The following is a 23,616-nucleotide window of genomic DNA, read 5'->3' on the forward strand; positions in this document are numbered from 1 at the left end:
CACACACACACACACACACACACACACACTTCAAACAAACGTTTAAATATGGACGTGAATTTAATGATGGAACGGTAAGGAGCTGCTGAACAGCTGTTGCTTTCTCCCTGTTTCTTTTCTACTCCCTCTCTCTCTCTCTCTCTCTCTCTCTCTCTCTCTCTGTCTTTCTCTTTCTCTTTTTTCTCTTTCTCTCTCCAGATATGGATGAATGTGAGATAGAGCCTGATATATGTGATGGTGGTCAGTGCACTAATGTCCCTGGAGAGTACCACTGCCTTTGCTTTGATGGATTTATGTCTTCCATGGACACAAAAACATGTATAGGTAAATATTGGGTTTGAAAGTATTTGAAATGTTTTGTCTTTCACAATAAACTGAATGACATAATGAAGTAAAAAGGTATACATAAGCAAAGAAAGTAAGGAAAAGAAAGTAAGTACTTCATTGACCATCAAAAGAAAAGCTGGGTGTAACAGTAGATGACACATAAAAAATACACATGCAGTGTAGGTTTCTTTTTTATTTCTCAAATAATTGTCCTGTACAATGAATCTAACCACAAATAAAAACAATCTAGCCCAGAGGTTTTTAACTCTAAAATCCAGTAATCAGTGGTAGGTGTGATACTAGGTGACGGTTACTTCAACAATCAAATTAACAACCAGTGATGCCAAAATCCAGGACTGGAAACTGTTGTCAAGATCCACAGTTAAAGATCTCTGATCTAGACTTTATTTATGTGCCCATGACACTGGCATTCCTTCTATATCCTAAAAATTCAGCCTCAACTCCTACTGTCCTACTGTACATTCCTCCTGGCAAGACTGTCATCAGACGCTCTCTACAGCATCTGTCAGCCATACTTAGCCAGGGCTTCATTTTTTTTCTGCTGAGTGTCTTGACTTGGGGCTTGGAGGAGGATCACTGCATGCTTGTGTGATTCTTCCAGATGTCAATGAGTGTGAGCTCAATGCCAACATCTGCATGTTTGGAGAGTGTGAGAACACCAAAGGCTCCTTCATCTGCCACTGTGCCGTCGGATACTCTGTGAAGAAAGGCTCCTCTGGCTGCACAGGTGAGATATGACAGGTCTAAGATGTCAGAATAACTAATGTGTAGCATAATTTGACGTTACATATAGGTGAGATACATGTGGGGCAAGTTTGGGACAGCATAACATACTGATGAAATAGATAAAACAGAACATAAAGCATAAAATTCCAGAAAGAAATAACCATTACTTTGAGACTTTTGATGATATTATGCCCATAGAGGGTGAAATACGTGAAGTCCTTGCAGTTCTTCAATGAATAACATTATTCACAACATGGCAGACACATTTTTGGTGAAGTGGAAGGCCTCGACCTATCCTTGCTTATAAAGAAGTAGCCATTACCTGTATGTTCTGTTTATACTCAAACATGATTTCCTCATGTTTTAAAGTGTTTTTTTGAATATTTTACAATGTTCCTATTTGGTATGTGTTGCAGGCATCAGTTTCAGATATTTACAGTTTTGTAATATCTTGTCCTGGAATTTTGTTGATTTGTATTATACTGTTTCATTACATTAAACTCTTTGCTTTATTAGGAAATAATAACCATGCTTAAAAAGTCATGTTTATTTTGATAGGTGTTCATGAATGTAAGATTGATTCTCACACATATATAATATTTGGGTATCTGTATTCTGTTGATTGATGAAACGTTTTCTGCTGTTAGCAGGAAATAAATTAAAACTGGTGAAGTATTTCCAATGTATTCTACAGATATTAAACCCTAGTGTACACTGGAAGATAATGAGCCATACATTAGTAAATGTTGGAGGCATAATGGTGATTTCTGACAGATAAATCATGCATGTCTTTTATAGATGTTGATGAGTGCCAAATTGATGCCCACAACTGTGACATGCATGCCATTTGTGTCAACACCCCTGGAAGCTTCCGCTGCTCCTGCAGAGAGGGATGGCTAGGCAATGGAGTGAAATGTGTTGGTAAGCATTACCTGCATTAACTCTGTTGCAGTTTCAACCAGGAATTAAATTCTCAGCAATTTCTATGGGACTGCACATACTGGGACTTCCACAGCTTTCATTTGAAACAAACAATGTATAAAGAGAGAGGGCAAAATATACTTTTGAGACAGAAACTGTTGATTGGTATGTTTATTCTATGAACTCCAAACTCTTCTCTAAAAATTTCAGATACATTAATGTGGCTTTAAAATTCACAAAACACGGTTGCCATAGTATCATGTTGATGTACAAATCTTGAATAATTGAAGAAGCGGTCATATACAGTCGTATGCAAACATTTGGGCACCCATGTCAGATCACACCATGTCAAATTACATTCCATATTTTATGTTGTATTTTTCCAGTATATCAAGCTCCATAAATAAATAGAAATTGTGCATTTAATTAACAGGAAATGACTTATGTAAGTTTGTCCTATGCAGAAGATGTGCTAACTTGTTTTCACTTGGAAAAACAACAAAACGTAATTTGACTGGGGGTGTTCAAACATTTTCATGTAACTATGTGCCTATAGGAAAATTATGTAGCTACAATATGTTTTTTCACCTGCAGGTATCTAACCTGACATTTTTTTTCTGTCCTAGACCTGGACGAGTGCACCAATGGTACCCACCAGTGTAGCCCTGATGCTAAATGCTTGAACACACCAGGCTCTTTCCGCTGTGCCTGCTCAGAGGGCTTCATAGGAGATGGCTTCACCTGCACAGGTAAGATATACACGGGGGTAAAACTATGAGTATTTTTTCTCAGTCTTTTTCTTTATTACTATTTTGATAGTAAAAATAATAAAAAATCAAAGACATAAAGAAAAGGCATGAAAAACTGACTACATTGCTGAACTAACTTGTCATCTCTGAAATTTCATGCAGACATAGATGAGTGTGCTGAAAATGCTCAACTGTGTGAAAATGGCCAGTGTCTGAACATCCCAGGAGGCTACCGCTGTGAGTGTGAGATGGGCTTCACTCCTGCCCCTGATAGCAGAGCCTGCCAAGGTGATCCCTTTTACACACAAGCACCTCTATTACCTCCAGAAATTTACTCTGGTGTTAATTTCTTTCACAAAAAACATTGGTTAAGCATTGGTCTAGGATAATATTGGACTTCATACACTACTACTCAAAGTGTAGATTCACTTTTCAGTTTAAAAATCAACACAAATGCAACTTATAAGTTTGTATAATTACAATCAATTAGTAGGAAACGTAAAAAAAAACCCAAAATATATACATTTTCAAAAAAGTGTTAATACAAATCTGTCATGTGTGCAGATGTTGATGAGTGCTCCAGCCAGGAAGTCTGTCTATTTGGTTTATGTAAAAACCTTCCTGGAATGTTCCGCTGCATCTGTGACGAGGGCTACGAACTGACCAGATCAGGGGGCAACTGCACAGGTACATGTGTTACTTTACACACTCACACTGTGTAAGAGACCATGCTTCGTTTATTTCATTTTAAATTGAGCAGCCATTGGGTACTCATTTTCCAAGAGATATTTCTTTTTTTGATGGATTTGATATAATCCATATGTAATGCATGGGAGCGATGATGAGGCATTGCATGTGCTGAGATTTATTCAGGGCAAATCCATACTCATGGTCAAAACAGTCCAGGGTCAGAGAACCAACATGGAGAGATCGGGATACAGACATGATGTAAAGGAAAACAGACTAAACACACAATGGAAGTGAGAAGATCAAACACCAAACAATACATCATATGAGAATACAAAGACCAACAACAAACTAGGACAAACACAAGGCTTAAATACAATGGGCAAACAAGACACAGGTGGAAGTAATCAAGGGCAGGGTCTGAAAACAAGGGGTCAGGACTGGGAAGAATTCAATGAAAACTAAAGCACATGGACAGGACTGGAAGGTAAACACAAGCACATGGACAGGACTGGGAGGAGCCAATCGTGACACCATGTGCATAAAGAAAGTAAAAATCAATAAAATAAGTGAAAAAACAAGAGTTTCTAAAACTAGAGATTCCAAAAAAAAAATATTTAAAAAATTATTAAAAACTATTGAGTAAATAGGACTCCTAACAACCACGGACCAACAAAACGTTCACCATGAGATGAAGAGTATTTAAGGCTTTCACCTTTAAGAGTGAAGCGCCACTCTTGCTTCACATTTGAAAAACAAATCCGCAGTTGCTTCTGTTCATCCTTTCACTATGAGAAGACAAGTAGTTTATTGTGTTTATTGTAAAATGAAACAAAGAAGCTGCTGGTGGAGTCCGGACCTCAACATCACTGAATGTGTTTTACGGACTGATGAGTCTAAATTTGTTTTAGGGATATTGGATTTGGCTTTCGAAATGACATTGAAAAGCAGAACAAAAGAAATACAGAAAAATATGTTTAGTTGTTGAGGCTTCTGTGTAGTTTTTGGTAAATAAAGATGTTCTGCTTTATTTCCTTTCTGTCTCTTGGATTGTTTCCTTAGGCTGTTCTCTGTGTTTTTCTGTAGATGTTGATGAATGCTTGGACCCAATAAACTGTGTGAACGGCCACTGTGTGAATACACCGGGCTCTTATGAATGTAACTGCCCGACAGACTTTGAACTCAATCCAACTGGAGTTGGTTGTGTTGGTGCGTATGATATTTAATGAGCGTTGTTGTTATTGGATGCAGATGTTGTAGACATTGTAAGGCATGTTTATAATGCCCTTCTGCCTTCATTTTGCTTTGCTTTTCCTGAATTCCTGTCTCAGACCCACGTGTTGGGAGCTGTTTCCTGGAAGTGGTGACCCGTGGTCGTGGTAGCCTGGCCTGCAGTGTGGAGGTTGGCGTTGGGGTCAGTCGCTCTTCCTGCTGCTGCTCTCTTGGCCGAGCATGGGGAAATCCTTGTGAACTCTGCCCACCTGTCAACACATGTGAGATGCCCTCATTTACAATCATTTACAAATTTATATAAACATCATTACAAAATGATTTACATGGTTAATTATGCATTAAATTACATTAGCATTTGACTGACATTGTACATTAATAAGTCTGCATTTCCACCTTTTTTCTGCAGAAATTGAAAACAATGAAAGACATGGCAAAACTGTAAAAGATGATTTTCTTTTCCACAAAATAACACTTTTCACCAAATTCAAATAAAATAAAAATATTTCCTTTTCTACTTATAAACAAAACAGTGGTGTCAATTAAAAGTTAAGATTCTGTACTTTCTACAGAATAATCAGCTTGTTTGAATGAACTAAGTGTAAGAAATAATGTGTAAGGGTTAAGGGTTAAGCCAGACCTCACTGACCAGTCCTTTAACGCTGAAAATGTTATGTTTCAATGTTTGCTTAAAATATCTTCCAAATACATACAGTCTTCTAATCTTCTAAAAGTGAAAGTGAGTGCACATTCTCTACAGAGAACAAAGAATTGCACATTGACAGCTTTTGTTTGCTGAATTAAACATATTGGGGCAGAATAAAAATGAAAAAAATGAAAAGGCAAAATGTGACCTGCACAAAGGCTATGGCACATTTCATATTTTAATTTTGTTCAATATGTTAAACTTAGCTAACAAATGGAAAATGTGCTCTAAAATTGAAATATTCAAATGTGTTCCATGTACAGGACGTGTTAGCTTATTTTTACTTATTTTCATAAAATCAACAACATATCAACATATAATTTGGGCTATTTAAGCTTTTGCATTTGACTATGCTATAGTATACTATCCTATACTATACTGTACTATAGTGGTTGGTTAGTGTAGTGGGTAACACCTCTGCCTTCTACGCTGTAGACTGGGGTTCAATCCCTGCCTGTTAAACACCCTACACTATACCAATAAGAGTCCTTGGGCAAGACTCAGTCAAATGAGATTTTAAAAGTGTTCATTTTGCATTTGTACACTAAGTAAGAAGTAAAAATGTTCAAATTACTTGAGCATCTGCTACAGCTGTCAAATTCATTGCTTACCAATGGTGTCTCAGTGGAGTGATACAGTGTTTGTAAAAAAAATGTGATGCTATGGTGAAATAACTGCATGGTTACAACGCTTCCCAAACAATGAAAAAATTATTTTAGTTTGGAAAGGAACTTTCAGTACTGCTAAGATGTATTTAAACCCAGCCTGTATTGATTTCAAAAATCATGTGTTTGCAGCGGACTATAACACACTGTGCCCTGGAGGAGAGGGATTCAGGCCCAACCCAATTACGATCATACTGGAAGGTGACCTTTAAATACTAAAATTCCACAGTATTTTGCTTCCACCAAGTTAGAGTCCACGTTGCTTGTATAGACCTTTTGCATGCTTGAGTTGACTTGGTTACAGTGAATCCTTATAGACATCAGTTGTATTGTATTTTCACAGTGTCAGTAGTATCTGTAACACATTTACTGTTAATATTGCCTTAAATGCACATAGTTATTTGCAGATGTGAAATGCTATGTAGCGTAACAATTTCCTGTTGTGTGCAAAACAACATTAATATTTAAACAGCAGTGGAAAAAATAGGTGTTGGTAACATGAGTGATATTAGATTCTAGGACTTCACATTTGGAATGTCAGAACAAGCCTGAAGTGTCCTTTTGCACTCTTGTTTTGCATTGTTGGCACGCATGTCTGCAGGGTCTGAAGGATGTTGATCTGTCTTCTTTTCTTCTCAGACATCGACGAGTGCCAGGAGCTTCCAGGCTTGTGCCAAGGTGGAAACTGTGTCAACACCTTTGGCAGCTTCCAGTGTGACTGCCCAGCTGGCTACTACCTCAACGTAGACAGCCGCATCTGTGAGGGTGAGTGAGTATGCTGACTTAAGTGTGTAGGGAGAAGACAGCCAGGCTCCACAACAATTAAATATTGAACTATTTTGTGCAAACTTTCATTTAGGTGTATATTTATTCAAACTGGCCCAAAGGACTAAGCGTGTGGTAAAGTGCACCATTACCAAATTGTTCTGGCGTAGCAGGATATTTGTCAGTGTTATTTATGTTAATTACCAGAGAAGCACTATGATCAGTACAGTCTCAAACTGGAAACTGGGACATTTTTTGCATGTAATTCAGCTGTTGGCTGCCAGAAAAAGCAATACTCATGTGTGCAGCTTTCAAACACAAACTTAAGGACAGATCCCAGATCAGCCCCTTGTTTACATTTCTTTAAAAGCTAAGCCTAATGCCCAAACACCAACATGACCCCCACACTGCCCTGTCCTAATATTAACTATTTCTAACATTTAATAGGTTGTTCATGTGCATTCACATGAAATAGCAGTTCATAATATGTATTCTGCATGAATCCATTGATCACCACTTTTGACATTATTAACTATGTGATAATCTACTGCACGCCCCCTGGTCAAATCACGGACATGACGGTTTTTGAGGTTATGTTCTGTTGCTTAATTATGTCCAAGGCAAACTGGAGTATTTTTAAACACTAGTTTCCCAAATTAGTCTTTTCGTACTTATACCCTTTCAGACTTCTGGATACAGTCACTGGGCTCTCTGTAACTTTGCACTGGAATGGAATATTTTCTGCTCTCATTAGAGTAACAGACTTCTCCAAATGAGATAGAAGATGAGCTTTAATTTTTGGTGTTTACTAAAGAAGTCACTATAAAATTTAACCCTTGTGTTGTGTTACTCAGTGGTCTGGTGGACCCACCGCATTATTGTTGTTTTAAGTCAATACAGCCATAACAATTCATGTGAAACCACAAGATGTGTAAAATATCATAAGTGCCCAGCATAGGGTTCTCCTGTAGCAGCTGTAACCAGTCAGTATCCTGCCCAAGTTGTCCACTCTCACACACACACACACACACACACACACACACACACACACACACACACACACACACACACACACACACACACATTCAAAATGGGCACCACAGACTTTAACACCACACAAAGGTTAATGTTATCCAAATTCCAGTTACAAATGTCCAAGTTTAAGCCAGAACATAGAATAAATAAAATGTGATTCACAGTGGCAGGCTTGGTGCTAACATGCTAACATAACAGAGAATTACATAGGAGATTACTGTTATCACTTAAATGTTAAGTAATTATATTGAATTTAATTGTGTGAATTAATATTGAACAACAACAACAAATAATAATAATAATAATAATAAAAATAATTAGCTTTTTGCAGGCAGATGTAATTCAGTAAAAAATGCTATTTACAAAGCAGATTGCAAGATAGATAACTGACAACTGGCGTAGACTTGATTTTAGTTATCAACAAGCAGATTTGGTTGGATGTAGTGAAGGTGGACATGGAGATGGTTGGTGTGAAAGTAGAGGAGGCAATGGATAAGGCAAGATGGAGACAGATGATCCGCTGTGGCGACCACTAAAGGGAGCAGCCGAAAGAAGAAGAAGAAGATTTGGTTGGCTGCTTGACACAAAAAATCCACAATAGACAAAACTATATTATGCCACTATTCACAAAGAGGCAGTGTGACACCTAATTGTGTAGAGAGATGAAGAAGATAAGAAAGTTTACTCTAGTATATTTACTGTTTCAGATATTGATGAGTGTGTGGTGAATCCTGGGATTTGTGGTCCAGGGACATGCTACAACACACTGGGCAACTACACTTGTGTCTGTCCTCAGGAGTATATGCAAGTTAATGGAGGCAATAACTGCATGGGTATGTGGAAAATACATTTCTTTTCTGTATTGAGTTTAAAAAGTTCAGTTTTTGCGGTCCAACATTTTATGGTCCAGCAGCTGCTCCATGCATCAGCGCTATACTCTACAGTGGACAACCAGCTTCTCAGTAGTGTTTAGTATTTTCAATATAACATGACAACTTTGCTGACATAAGGTATTAGCCTTTGTAATTGTTGCTTTGTGTCACATTTCTTGATGATATTTGTGCTTTAGTATCTTCCTTATCCGAGTACATAAGTTCTTGTTGTTGTGTTTTCTTAGACATGAGGAAAAGCCTGTGCTTTCGCAACTACAATGGCACCACCTGCGAGAATGAGTTGGCCTTCAACATCACACACCGGATCTGCTGCTGTGCATACAACATGGGCAAAGCCTGGAACAAACCCTGCCAGGCATGCCCTAGACCGGGCACTGGTGAGTCCAGTGTGGCATATAGAGTAATGTAGACACATGTAGGCACACTCATTTCAATAAAACTCTGTCTGTTTTGTCCTTAGAGGGTTTTCGCACGCTTTGTGGAAATATTGTACCTGGGTTTGAGATTGACATTGAAACTGGAAAGCCAGTGGGTAAGACAAGGCCTTTTTAGGGAATGTATCATCAATGTCCTATGACAGTGTCATAATAAACAGGTATTTTGGGAAGTTTAATTGTTTGTCTTTTCTTCAGATATTGATGAATGTCGGGAGATCCCAGGCATCTGTGCCAGTGGTGTGTGCATTAACCAGATTGGAAGCTTTCGCTGTGAATGTCCAAGAGGGTTCAGCTACAATGATGTGCTTCTCATATGTGAAGGTTTGTGGCCCCACATAACTATTTAAGGGACGCTATAAAGTTATTGTTCAAGATTTTGTTACTGTAATGATATTAAACCAAAAAGCTCTATTTACAGCAAAGTGAAGCTGCAGTGCCCTGCAGTAAAACTACATATGTATTTATTTTGTTCACAAATGAGACCAGATGTTTGTTACATTTTAAATGCCTGAAACTTGAAACTGTAGTTCTGATTTTGATTGATATTTATCAAATGCATCTGTAGTCAGTAGCCAGCTGTCATTTTGCATCTGTTCTACATAAACCTAAATATAGAGTTTGTAGTCTCTATGTGATAGACTTTAACGTCATAATGGTGCAGGCTAGTGGTTAGTGGTTTTAAAGGCAACAGTCCTTTTAGCCCTTTTTCACTCTTCTCCAAATATTAGCTCACTGTCTGTTTGTGTTTTTCCTAATCTGCCAACCTGGATAGCACCACATGCACTGTTGAACTGCATTTAGCTTTTGCTCACAGGGCCGCAACCCAATATCCTCTCGTGGGCACAGTGTGGTTGCCCCTTGATCAGCGTGGCAGGGAACACCAGTTTCTCCTTTCAAGTGTCTCCAGATAATATGCAGGAGTCCCTGCTTAGAGCTCGAAAGGAAAGCTATATGGCTGTGGGGTCTCTCCCAGAGTCCAACACAAAACAATTACAGCTCTTTAGTGGGGAAAGGGGTAGATCCAACCCAAGGAAGAGGAATTAAACTGCAAGAATAACCACTGAGGAGGCTAATTAGAGACCAGTAAAGCATGCAAAACAGTATATTTTCTCATATCAGGCTTCTATTTTTGAGAAAAGTATAATGTTTTTGAGCATTATTTTTATACACGTTTCTATAGAATTATGTAGAATTTGTATTTCTAACTTGGTTTCTTTTGTTCCTGAGAGTCCATATCCTCCTATATAAAATTAAAACAGTACATGTTTTGGAATTTTTATATGCACAGATCAATGAAACATGTGCTATAGATGTCATGTAAATAAAATATATATCTTTTTATGCTAATATTTGCTTTTCTACTTTGGTTAAAAACACATTTGCCACCTTTGACACTAATCATATATATTTAATTGAATACATCATTATGCCTATAGGTTAGAAAGATTTTGTAGAGACAACACAGAACCATATTGAATTAATTGCGTTATGCATTGATTTGTAATACATGTTAGTGACTGTTACAACTGGCCCATTAGTTTGTTACAATTGATAAGACCTATGGGATTAGCAGTAACATTTGCTTTCATACTGCTTTCAGCTGAACTGTAAAAAGCTAAAAGCTGAAACAGGAAGGAGCAGAAATGTGAAGGTTTCTTTAATAAAAAATATTTGTCAGTATAGAACTGCCCCCCCCCCCCCCCCCCCCCCGTTGTTTTTTACTGTAGTGTAAATTAAAGGTTTTTTTTCTGTGTGTGTGTGTGTGTGTGTGTGTGTATACACACATGCGTACTGCAGACATCGATGAGTGTAGCAGTTCAGAGATCTTATGCCAAAGGAATGCAGACTGCATCAACAGTCCAGGCAGTTATCGCTGTGAGTGCTCAGCAGGCTTCAAGCTCTCACCCATTGGAGCATGTATAGGTGAGCCAAACTCAGGACTTATGACTGTTTGTTCAAATGCAGCCATTACTATGCTTGAAGACATTTTCATGATGCACATCTCGTCACTCACAGCTTGTAACTACTATGAATTATTGTAGCTCAGTAAATAATTTTAAAGCTACTACTATGAAACTTATGTGTGAGTTATGTAGCTGTGAGAGAAGAACTGAAGTTTAAATATCAAAATACATAAGGTAGAGTGTCGTCCTCTAATGGCATGTCCTGTAGTTCAGTAGTTTTCATGTGTGTGAGTGTGCAGACTTTGAGGCTAGTCTCTCATACCAGAGCCACTGTGGTCATGCCAACACCTTATTTTCTCAGTGTCGCCCGCTGGTGTGTTCTTTGGCAACTTTTTGTCCTACTTTCTCTCCCAATACACACATACAAATAAACGCTGATGGGCAGACCGCAACGAGTGTTTGGAAAACCCCAACCTCTGCAGTCATGGCAAGTGTGTGGACGTCCAAGGAGGCTACATGTGTACCTGCCACACCGGCTTCAAGGCAACCCCCAACCGCAAGATGTGCATGGGTAACATCAATACTCTGTTTGGAGGGTGACTTACTTGGACCTTACTTGGATATATGCTTATTTTCAGTTTTTTAATAAAATTTTAAATGAATGTATCCTTTAAATGGTAATAAATTAAATGAATGGGTTAATGTGTATAAACATGCAAAATGATGAAAACATTATAGAGCTTTTTTTGATATTATCCCAAAATAGTCTTGCAAATATTTAACATTCTCACTGTTAGCTCATAACTGATTACATCTGATGAAGGCTTTTTGAAAGCAAGTTGTTTGTTTCCCCTCTGCAGACATTGATGAGTGTGTCCGTCAGCCCTGTAGGAATGGCACGTGTAAAAACACTGTGGGGTCCTATAACTGTCTTTGCTTCCCAGGCTTTGAGCTCACGCTGAATAACCGATGCACAGGTAAGACTATCTGTTATTGCATTGATTCTGGTGCAGGTACACTCAGGCCACTAGTTACATTAAGTGCCTTGAATTTATACAACAGAATATGTAGGACAATAAATTCATGCCAAGTGTATATATATATATATATATATATATATATATATGGGTTTCCACTGTAAAAACATCTTGCTAAGAGTGAATCAAAATGTTCACAGTAACATTTTCTGTCCAATATTCAAATTCTTTCCTATTTGAATGATATCATGTGATCAGTCACAGCAGCTAGAAGTTGTTACATTGTCTTGTAGAAAAAAATAAACTAAACAGACACGCATACAGTGCTGTGAAGAAGTCAGAGACCACCCTTCTTTATTTTTTTTGTCAAAACACAAATATTTTTTTCTTGTATACAAGTTATTAATTTTTTAGTGTCAGGAAAAAACAGAGAACATGTTTAACAGAAAATTACACAGAAGCCTCAGCAAATAAATATAGTATCAGTTTGTCCAGTATTTAGTGCATCCATGCTATGCCTTAATTTCAGTTTCAGTTCTTTTCAGGAGGCTTGCTTTCAGTTTTTTAATAAATTTTTGTTAAAAGCTTTCACATCCTTTGAGTCTCATAGCTTTATGTTGTCTTCTCACTGTGGAAGGATGGACAAAGATATCTGTAGATTTTTCAGATCTGAAGCAAGAGTGCAGTGTAGCTTTTAAAAAAGAAAGATTTAAGTGCTGTTTATTTGATGGTGACAGTTTTTGTGGTCTAACAGGTCTTATATGATTGTTTGAGGTCCCAGTTCCTCTATAACATGTACTCTGGTTTTGGAAACTTTTATCAGTTACTTTTTTTTTTTTGCATTTCCCTCCTTTTATGCAAGTGGATTATCGCATATCTTATCTCCTCAGAAATGTCTCTGGCAAAACTATTAAAAACAGTCCATTTGTACTTAATGTCTGATGTGATTAGAAATTGAGTAAACAAAATGTGGTCTCTCCCCATTTTAATTGTCTGATAGATATCAAAGCTATGTTAAATTATCTTTTTGAATATATTACCAAAATGTGAATGTGCCCTGATTTGTGCTGCTTGCTGTTGGCAGATATTGATGAGTGTTCAGGTCCATATGGTCAGCTGTGCAGAAATGGCCATTGCATCAACACTGCAGGCTCATTCCAGTGCCTGTGTGAAGAAGGTTATGAGCTTGCCCTTGATGGGAAGAACTGCATTGGTATGGTTTTGTCTGTTTTTTCCATTGTTTTATCATTTTCTTGACTTTTCATCAGTATTTAGACATTTCAAAATAACTTTCTCTCTCTCGTCTTCAATGGCTGCAGATGTTAATGAGTGTTTAATCCTACCTGGAACATGTACTCCTGGAACATGCCAGAACTTGGATGGCTCCTTTCGCTGCCTCTGTCCGCAGGGTTATACTGTGCAGAATGATCATTGTGTAGGTATGTGTCCCACTTTTCGTTGCCTATAATGTCCAGCCAATATGACACAAATGCACACAAGACCTCCAGCGCTCGTTTCAGATCTGGAACGCCAATGTTTACTTTTCACAAGATGTTTCCAACATAGTGCTCCAAATCTAATTTTGTACAGACAGTTCAGTGCATTTGTTGAATTTGTTTATTAAGATTAGGTTTGATCAGTGCAAGTGAATCAGAAAGGATCTTTGTTTGTTTCCATTATGTATTGGATAACATTCAAATGTTGAGGGTTGAATGTGCCAGTATAGTACTGTTTGTACAAGATGAGTTTTGCATGAGGACGTGGGGTAAGTACCTGTGCTATCACTTCCTTAGTTTTTTTTTAAGACTGAAAGAAGATTTTAAAATCTTCAGGGGGTTTATTCCACACCTCCATGGTTCTAAGTCTTAAAAGTTGGTTGGATTTTCAGCTTCTCTGCTTACAACCCCAATTCCAATGAAGTTGGGACATTGTGTAAAACATAAATAAAAACAGAATACAATGATTTGCAAATCCTTTTCAACCTATATTCAATTGAATACACTACAAAGACAAGATATTTAATGTTCAAACGGATAAACTTTATTGTTTTTTGCAAATATTCACTCATTTTGAATTTGAAAGGCTTAGTCGTTCACAAGCAAGGATGGGGCGAGGTCCACTTTGTGAACAACCGTGTGAGCAAATAGTCCAACAGTTTAAGAACATTTCTCAACGTGCAATTGCAAGGAATTTAGGGATTTCATCATATACAGTCCATAATATCATCAAAAGAGAATCTGGAGAAATCTCTGCAAGTAAGCGGCAAGGCAGAAAACCAACATTGAATGCCCGTGACCTTCGATCCCTCAGGCGGCACTGCATTAAAAACCGACATCATTTTGTAACGGATGACAGGAACACTTCAGAAAACCACTGTCAGTGAACACAGTTTGTCACTCCATCTACAAGTGCAAGTTAAAACTCTGCCATGCAAAGCGAAAGCCATATATCAACAACACCCAGAAACACCGCCGGCTTCTCTCGGCCCGAGCTTATCTGAGATGGGCTGGCGCAAAGTGGAAAAGTGTCCTGTGGTCTGACGAGTCCACATTTCAAATTGTTTTTAGAAATCATGGATGTCGTGTCCTCTGGGCCAAAGAGGAAAAGGACTGTCAGGATTGTTATCAGTGTAAAGCTCAAAAGCCAGCATCTCTGCTGGTATAAGGGTGTGTATAGGGGTGTTGCACATCTGTGAAGGCCCCATTAATGCTGAAAGGTACATACAGGTTTTGGAGCAACACATGCTGCCATCCAAGCAACGTCTTTTTCAGGGACATCCCTGCTTATTTCAGCAAGACAATGCCAAGCCACATTCTGCACGTGTTACAACAGCGTGGCTTCGTAGTAAAAGAGTGTGGGTACTAGACTGGCCTGCCTGCAGTCCAGACCTGTCACCCATTGAAAATGTGTGTCACATTATGAAGCGCAAAATACGACAACAGAGACCCCGGACTGCTGAGCAACTGAAGTTGTACATCAAGCAGGAATGGGAAAGACTTCCACCTACAAAGCTTCAACAATTAGTGTCCTCAGTTCCCAAACGCTTACTGAGTGTTGTTAAAAGGAAAGGTGATGTAACACAGTGGTAAACATGCCCCTGTCCCAACTTCTTTGGAATGTATTGCAGGCATCAAATTTAAAATGAGTAAATATTTGCAAAAAACAATAAAGTTTATCCATTTGAACATTAAATATCTTGTGTTTGTAGTGTATTCAATTGAATATAGGTTGAAAAGGATTTGCAAATCATCGTATTCTGTTTTTATTTATGTTTTATACAACGTCCCAACTTCATTGGAATTAGGGTTGTATATTGCATTTTTGGCTTTATTCAAACATTGAGGGCATATGTGCCATTATAAAACTATTCATACAGAATTAGTAGTCATTTTTACCAGATTTTCTTGGTGATTTAATTCCTGTCTGAATCTGCCATGTGCACCCACAACAGTAAATGTTCTGGCGCTGTTTACTGTGAAACAAGCCATAGAATTAATCATAGGTTATATTAAATCCCAGTTCAATTGAGTTTTCAGTAAAACTGCTAAAATTTTTTGCTAAAAAGAGAAATATGGAGACACTCAAAGAAGTGTTACTTTTGTTCTCTGTGGCTCCAATCAAGCCCATATCTGCCCTACCTACAAAATACAACAGCCAAATATTTTTATGTTTTCTACTCTTTTGTGGAGTAAAAGTAGTGCATAAATTGAGCAGCAACTTGACTTCTTATCCTGTGTGAATCACATATGTTCTGTGTATTTAAAAAAAAATAAAAATCCTGTCTGAATAGCACTAACATTGAGGTTATATAGTGAAGCATTATTTCGTTGCCCCATGTATGGACTTATTAGACTCATCATTGCCCTCATATAAAAATGTATTTACTTTTTAACTTTTTGTCAATGATTGAAGTAATTTGATCATGACTAATCACAAATGTTTATGTTAAGTTCGTTACAATCAATCACATTTGTATTTTTTGCTGGAATTTGACCCTAATTCGATTTGTCTATTTAAAGCAGTGCATTTTGTTCTGGCTACAGTATATGACTGGACATAAATAAGCCTCATTAGAATGTGTTTATTACCTTTAACAATTCAGTTCAACTTGAATCTGAACGTAAAATCATCTGAACACAGCGTGAACATGAAAATAAGGTCATTTTCAAAATCTCTGCTTCTGTTTCATTTTTGACATCATTCAAACATTGAGAGCATATGTGCCATTGAATAACTATTCATACAGAATTGGTTAGTGGTTTTTGCCAGTTTTTCTTGGTGATTTGATTCCCCTCTGAATCTGCCATGTTTGTCATTTTTACAGACTGTGTACACCTGCAGCAGTAAAGGTTCTGGCACTTTCTACAAAATTTTAGAAATATATTTCTAGAAATTCTAAAAAAAAAAAACTAAAACATTTTAGAAATCTAGTGAAACTAACAATGGCCTCATGTTCCACCACCTATATGATAGTAGATCTCTTGCTCTCATGATTTTTTGCACCTTGTTGTGAGGGAACTGCAGACTTTTACTGCTTCACTGTTGCTTTTGTTGATTTGATTTATTCATAATTCATAATAATTTATTCGTTTGGATATGTTTGTGTTATATGCCTTTTGCATCTTTGCAAGCTGTTCTCCTGTGCTCTCTTTGTACTGACATATCCATCCTCTCCCTGCATTTCATATTTGGTTGACTCTTTCTCTGCCTCTGTGTCTAGGTCATGTAAATATTCCTGTTGTTTGCGCCTTCTTGGTTTACGCCAAGAGCAGAGGGGAACTTTTTGCTGTGACAGAGTAGTCTAAATAGCTCTACATTTAGTTGTGATGGCTAGCTGCTCCACTTTCTGACCCTGCCAGATGTGAACGAGTGTGAGGAAGACCCCAACATCTGTGTGTTTGGCTCCTGCTTCAACAACCCGGGCAGCTTCGAGTGTGTTTGCAAACCAGGCTTCGTGCTTTCTGAAAGTGGACGGCGCTGTTTTGGTAATTCTGCGCACTTGTCACTCTAATTTAAACAAATGCTTTTTTTTACGTAAGGGTGTTTTATGAGAGTGATGAACTTAGACCCACACTTAAAAACTTTAAAAACACACCTATAATTATCTACTGTTTACTGCAAGAAAATACTGCATGACACATGTAGCCCAACTGATGCCAACATTATGCCCACTAGTGGTGTCCCTGTGTAAATGTATCACTAGTTGGCATTCGGTCAACACTAAGTCGACTTCCTTTAAAGTTCCAAAGAACAGAATGTAAAATGTAACACATTTATATATACTAAAATTGAGTGCTGTATTAATAAGCCACATCATCCTTGTGACTAGTGATGGTTGTGCTCGTGCGAGCAACAATGGCCAGTTTACAAAATGGAGAGAAGTTTGATGAAATGCATCGGCCACTTATTGGACGTTGGAAAGTTATTTATTAGACATTCTTTGTACATGGAATGACCCAACACAGATTTTGGTTCCCTGAGGCTTACATATTGCTACATCAGTAAAGGAAATCAATGAACAAAGGCACATTTAAGAATCATCTCACTGGTGTCCCTTTGCTGTAGAACATACAGGGGGACACACAGTACCATTCCTTGTAAAAAGTTCTCATTTAAGGATTATTATTATATTATTATTGTGAGTCAATTTCCAGTAGGCTCAAAAAGAAACTGATGTTTGCCTGACCACTATATCATACTTGTTTCATTGACTTGGTGCATGCGTATTTTAAAGGAATGTTTAGGCAAAAAATACTTTACACAATTTTTCACTTATCCAAAATGTAATCAATCAGCTGAGACTGTCTTCAGTCATCTGTGGTGTCCCATTTATGCTCATGTGACATACATAAGAAGAGCAGTCAGAATTTTGCACAACACCTGTTTGAAATGACTGCCCACTGCATTTGGCTACACAGTGAAGTTTTGTTCATTTTACTGTTGGCAGAAAGCTATACTGTGTAGTAAACCACAGTTACAAGTTAGAGTGACCTTAATGTGGACTTGGATGCAGTTTGAGTGGGTAAAAGAGGTTTTAGGGGCGTGATTAACAAAAATAAATTGGGAGATTATGTATGTATCAGCTGCTCGACTACATCTGGGGTGTAAATTTGATTTTCACTGTTTTTCAGTGTTTTAAAATAGCGCACCAAGGCTCATTTAGTTATTTAATCCTTCTTTACATAGACCTCAAAGGAATATTTGAGCATTTTTGAACTTTAATCTCTGTTTGCCGCATCTGTAGCAGTATATTTCAGCACCATTGGCTTCTATCAGAAATGTGTAGAATAGATTAGACTTCTAATAGATAGTGAATAGATTTTGTGTTCTTTTCCAAGTACAGGGAAACATATTGAAAATGTTTTCCATGGTGATAAACCTTATGCCATAGATACCTCAAATGGAAAGTTAAAATACTGAAGTATTTCTTAGGCACAGAGCTTTCATTTGGTTAAATCATTAGAACAGCTCCTGGGCCACTCTAACTCACTTAGTTCTACCATCACATGCTTTAAATGTCAGGTTGCACCAGGCTTAAGATTACATTCTTGCATTTTCTTTTTTTCAATCAGACACAAGAGAGAGCTTCTGCTTCACCCGCTTTGAAAACGGCAAATGCTCCATTCCACAGGCTTTCAACACCACCAAAGCCAAATGCTGCTGTAGCACTGTGCCCAAAGAAGGGTGGGGCTACCCCTGCGAGCTCTGTCCCAAAGAGCAAGATGGTGCCTCTTTCTTTTTGTTTTTTGCACAGGTGTTCTATGATAGAGTCACCAGCTTGTATGTAACGTTTACTCACGTGTTATTTCTGTTACAGCTGGATTTCAGGAACTCTGTCCTTTCGGGTTTGGGATCATTGTAGGATTTGGAGACACAAGCGTAGGTAAAGAAATTAGTCTTTTAATGCGGCGTAATAGAATTTTGTCCAGCAGATGGAGCTGCAGCTCTGAGTCAAGGAATCCCATGTATTTTGCAAAAGCCCCACTAGACATGTAGATTTTGTGATTTTATGAAGACTTGGCTAAGAGATAAAGGTTTATACATATGAACTCTTTTGCCTGAGGAGTGCATTTCTTTCTGAAGGATAAAGGCTGGCTGTGATGAGGACTGCTGAACCAATTTACTTCTCTTTATATGTTGTTTTTTAATCACTGATCCTTCTTGTTGTTCCTTATACTTGAACTTGTTCTTGACTTCTTTCCAAGTAATGTCAATCAGAGAACTTCATGAATACTTAATTCAACCCCCCATTTTAAAAAACAGATTGGGACAGTATGTGAAATGCAAATAAAAACACAAAGCAGTGATTTGTAAATCCTCCATTTAAAAAAAAAAACAGTACAACTATACAACTCAAAATATAAAGTGCTTTATTAACTTCATTGTTTTGTGTAAATGTACGCTCATTCTGAAAGCCTGCCTTCTTGATTCCTAAAGAATGTTTCAAAAACTAAGAATGCTGTGAATCTTAAATAGGTCATACTTGTGTCTTGCTTAGATATACAAAACAGCATTCAAGAAAGGCCTTTATGAGCAAGAATAAGGAATAAAGATGCTTCTACTTTCCAAAAGAAAGTGCCCAGTGCATACTTTAAGAACCACGTTCCTCAATGAACGATTACAAGAATTTTACCCTCTGCTATGCATAACATCATCAAAATCTCTGTATGTAAACAGCAAGGCTAAAAACCACAATTGACTGCCTGTGATGTTTGATACCTCACTTGGCACCTGCAACTGAAATGGACTAATATACAGTGTAAATGTTTATTGAGGTCTGAGAAGTTAAGTTTATATAAATAATTGTCTTCTTCTCTGGGCCAAAAAAGAAAAGGACCTTTCAGATTGTTACTAGCATAAAGTACAGCAGTCAGGATCTGTCATGGTATGTGGTGTATTAGAGGATGTATTAGTGTCTATGGCATGGGTAACATTCACATCTGTGAAGGCCCCATTAACACTAAACAATATTTATACCTTTTGGAGCAATATATGCTGCCTTCTAGACAACATCTTTTTCAGGTACATGCATGCTTATTTTGACATAATAATGGCAAGCCATATTCTGCCTGTTACAACAGCATGGCTGTGGAATCAACGAGTGCTAAACTGGCCTACCTGCAGTGTCCTTTTGAAAGCTTATGGCGCATTATAAAGCACAAAGTAGGACAACAAAGGCCTTGGACTGCTTAAGTAAAACAGCAAATGTTGTATTTTTGTACTATTTATAGTTGAACCCCTTAAATTCTAGGCTTATTACATGCTAAGGTTTATAGCTACAGTAGCTACAGGAACTTCAGTGCAAACTGGTTGAGCTGTTGTCAGGTTACAGAAGTGTATAATAAAACTTTGGGCTTACTGGTGTGCCCATGGCCATGTAAGAGGTTAATACAGGTCAAACTAAATTGACTAATTGCTGCTTTATGTTTTGATTAGCAGTTCATAAACTGTCACAACTTTTTAGAATTGTTGTTTGTACAAGGTTTGGAACTAAATACTTTTCTCTTTTTGTCCCTGCACTTACTGGAAAATGTTCAGATCTGAACGAGTGTGTTGAGATCCCAGGCATCTGTCAGAATGGGCACTGTATCAACACTGATGGCTCGTTTCGATGCGAATGCTCTACTGGCTACACACTCAACTACAGTGGAGTTGATTGTGTTGGTGAGAAAGAGCTGTTTATTTGCTTTTTCTCTATGCTGAGTATTTATTATATTTTATTTATCACTTTTAAAAGTACTCCCTTTCAGAACTACAGCCCCAGGAGAAGCATACAGAAGTTATAGTGCATGCAAAGCATTCTACTGGGTACAAAGCAATGAAGTTTGTTGTCTTCACATCTGTTTCTATGAAAGTCAGCTCTAATATTGTTGGGAATTGTTTGTGGTGAGCTCCTTTAAATCCAAGGCCAAAAGTACTTTAAAAGAACTGCTTGCATAATAATCCACATAGCCAATAAATTTAGATTTAAATTAAATTTATTCAGTCGATAAAAAGCTAATTGTGGTTGTTGTTTTTTTTTTGCTCCAGTTATTTCTTAATTCATCACAATGCAGACTGAAGGAATTAGCTCTCTAATTATAACACGCCTTTCCTCCTTGACTGTTTCCTTCTGTACTAACAGATGTTGATGAGTGTGCAGTGGGGAATCCCTGTGGAAATGGCACTTGCAATAACGTGATTGGAAGCTTCGAGTGCAACTGTGAGGAGGGTTTTGAACCAGGGCCCATGATGACATGTGAAGGTGAAACACTGCAAACATTTACTTTGTTCTTTCTTTTATCTATTTATTTTAAGTAGAATAATGTTTCTATTTTTGTACCATAATACAGTCAAACATTTATTCTCACAAATGTTACAGTTAACATTTGCTGTATGAGTTCATTTGCTGAATGGTCACAGTAAACCTTGCCTCTTGTGCAGTGCAGTCTGTTCTTCAGTACACAGAGAGACAATTTGCACTGTCAGCTTATTTCAAGAGCAGAAAGATTGCAGTGCAAAAAAGCCTTCTGAGTTCTAAGACATACATATTGTTAATTTTATTAGTAAAAATTAAATAGTACACATTTCTACAGAATTTTATTTATGTAATTATTAAAAAGTGCAGAAAAAAATGCATATTAAAGTTTGCTCAATGTAGAGAATGTGTTAACTTATGTAACAAAACATGTTTGACCAGGGATGTTCAAATTTGGACAGAGAGAAAAAAGGGAACTGCTCAAAAAACCAACCCTACTAAGAAAGCAATCATGGAGTTTTTCATGGCAAAAAAAGTAATTGAATCAGTCACCAGAACTAAACCACGGTTACCCTACATTTCACTGACGGATACAAGCGAAGGCACTGAAGGTCACTGAAACAAGCAGGAACTGAAAATGGCTGCATTGCAGTCCTTGCAGTGCATCAGTAGGGAGCATACCCATTCTCTAACCACATGTATGGGTCATTGAGTGCAAAAGTGTCACACCTAAGCACTAAAAACAAAACATTTTTCAAGATGATGTCAGGTTCTCAAATTCATTGAGAACCCCTGAACTTGTAAATATGCTTGAATTAAAGCTAAGTGTCAACCAATTTGTCACTTCAGTTTTAAATCCAGTGTGCAGAGTACAGACTACAGACTGCACCTCATGTGTATAAGAAATACTATGGTTTATGTTTTTCAACATTTCTGGAATGAAGATTTTTCCTGACTCAGTCACAGTTAAAAAATATGTTTTTTATCTTTATGACAGATATAAATGAATGTGGGCAGAATCCTTTGCTATGTGCATTCCGCTGCATCAACACATTTGGAGGCTATGAGTGTTCCTGTCCTTCCGGCTACACTCTGCGAGAGGATGGTAGAATGTGCCAGGGTGAGTCAGCAACTTGTACCTCGTCTATGACAGATATACAAGAACTAATGTACTGTGCAGATCTTAATTTCAGTGTAAACATGCCGCAACCCTACACTCTGAAAATGACCAGTTGGGTGGTTTAATGAAAATAAATAAAAATACATTTTAACGACTGAGAACTGTTTAATTTGATTCCAAGAGAATTCGGTTCCAAGAAAACCCAAATAAATTGCACTGAAATGTTTGAATTCTGTTCTGTGAACAGATGTTCATGTTGATGTAACAAAATCTGTTTGCTCCTGGAACTGTCAAGAACCTTCAAGACTTGGGTCAAACAGGAAAGTCAATGAGCAAAGTCTTTGAAGGTTGGTGCAAACTGTGAAAAACGTGTGTAACATCCAGAGAGATAAAGATAGACCTGTAGCTGTCTGGATTGATGGTTTGAACCCATACCATGTACTGCACACTAAACCAAGAACGACTTCAAGTAAAGGCCAAGGAAGTCTCCACTGCTGAAAGAAAGATACAAGAAGGCACAACTGATCTTTACCAAAATGTACCTGGAGAGAGGATTTCAGAGCGAAATGTGGTTCCTAGTGTAAGGAAGCTAGATTTGAGTTGAAGATCATGGGTCATGGGTGGTTGGTTAGTGTAGTGGATAACACCACTGCCTTCTACGCTGTAGATGGGGGTTCAATCCCCACCTGGGTAAGCACCCTACACTATACCAATAAGAGTCCTTGGGCAAGACTCCTAACACCACCTTTGCCTACCTGTGTAAAACGATCAAAACTGTAAGTCGCTCTGGATAAGAGCGTCAGTCAAATGCCATAAACTCTTCCAGCATAATAAAGACTCAAAGCACACATCAAAAAGCAGAACAGAATGGTTGAAGAGAAAGGAAGAAGTGGTGTTTTTTAAACTGACTGGCAAAGAGTCATTAATACAGTCCATTTCATATTTAGTATCTTGAAAAGACTTTTGTTTATTAACTTATCCACTGAAATATTCTAATGAAAAAAAAAAAAAAATAAAATATATATATATATATATATATATATATATATATATATATATATATATATATATATATATATATATATATATATATATATATATATATATTTATTTATTGATGAAGATATTGTAAATTTTATATAAAAAAGAAAAGGGTGCTGATAATGGTGGACAGAACTGTATGTATAATTGCACAATTAATTATATAGTTATGTG

General features: G+C 37.4%; 1 protein-coding gene across 2 annotated transcripts in view; it reads left to right on the forward strand.

Moving 5' to 3' along the window:
* Window positions 1-23,616, forward strand: part of LOC108423776 (fibrillin-2) — a 108,267-nt gene that overhangs the window by 67,981 nt on the left and 16,670 nt on the right. For both annotated transcript variants that reach the window (XM_017691317.2, XM_037547621.1), the window contains 25 exons: window positions 199-324; window positions 950-1,075; window positions 1,873-1,995; window positions 2,622-2,744; window positions 2,907-3,032; window positions 3,309-3,431; window positions 4,518-4,640; window positions 4,763-4,924; window positions 6,165-6,233; window positions 6,672-6,797; window positions 8,540-8,665; window positions 8,950-9,102; window positions 9,186-9,257; window positions 9,358-9,483; window positions 10,960-11,085; window positions 11,512-11,637; window positions 11,927-12,043; window positions 13,128-13,256; window positions 13,363-13,482; window positions 16,903-17,028; window positions 18,616-18,768; window positions 18,861-18,926; window positions 20,582-20,707; window positions 21,168-21,287; window positions 22,279-22,401. In XM_017691317.2, coding sequence (XP_017546806.2) covers window positions 199-324; window positions 950-1,075; window positions 1,873-1,995; window positions 2,622-2,744; window positions 2,907-3,032; window positions 3,309-3,431; window positions 4,518-4,640; window positions 4,763-4,924; window positions 6,165-6,233; window positions 6,672-6,797; window positions 8,540-8,665; window positions 8,950-9,102; window positions 9,186-9,257; window positions 9,358-9,483; window positions 10,960-11,085; window positions 11,512-11,637; window positions 11,927-12,043; window positions 13,128-13,256; window positions 13,363-13,482; window positions 16,903-17,028; window positions 18,616-18,768; window positions 18,861-18,926; window positions 20,582-20,707; window positions 21,168-21,287; window positions 22,279-22,401 — 3,036 coding nt within the window. The remainder of the gene's footprint in view (window positions 1-198; window positions 325-949; window positions 1,076-1,872; window positions 1,996-2,621; window positions 2,745-2,906; window positions 3,033-3,308; window positions 3,432-4,517; window positions 4,641-4,762; window positions 4,925-6,164; window positions 6,234-6,671; window positions 6,798-8,539; window positions 8,666-8,949; window positions 9,103-9,185; window positions 9,258-9,357; window positions 9,484-10,959; window positions 11,086-11,511; window positions 11,638-11,926; window positions 12,044-13,127; window positions 13,257-13,362; window positions 13,483-16,902; window positions 17,029-18,615; window positions 18,769-18,860; window positions 18,927-20,581; window positions 20,708-21,167; window positions 21,288-22,278; window positions 22,402-23,616) is intronic.

This window comes from Pygocentrus nattereri, chromosome 18 (genome assembly GCF_015220715.1).
Source record: "Pygocentrus nattereri isolate fPygNat1 chromosome 18, fPygNat1.pri, whole genome shotgun sequence".
In the NCBI taxonomy this organism is placed as follows: Eukaryota; Metazoa; Chordata; class Actinopteri; order Characiformes; family Serrasalmidae; genus Pygocentrus; species Pygocentrus nattereri.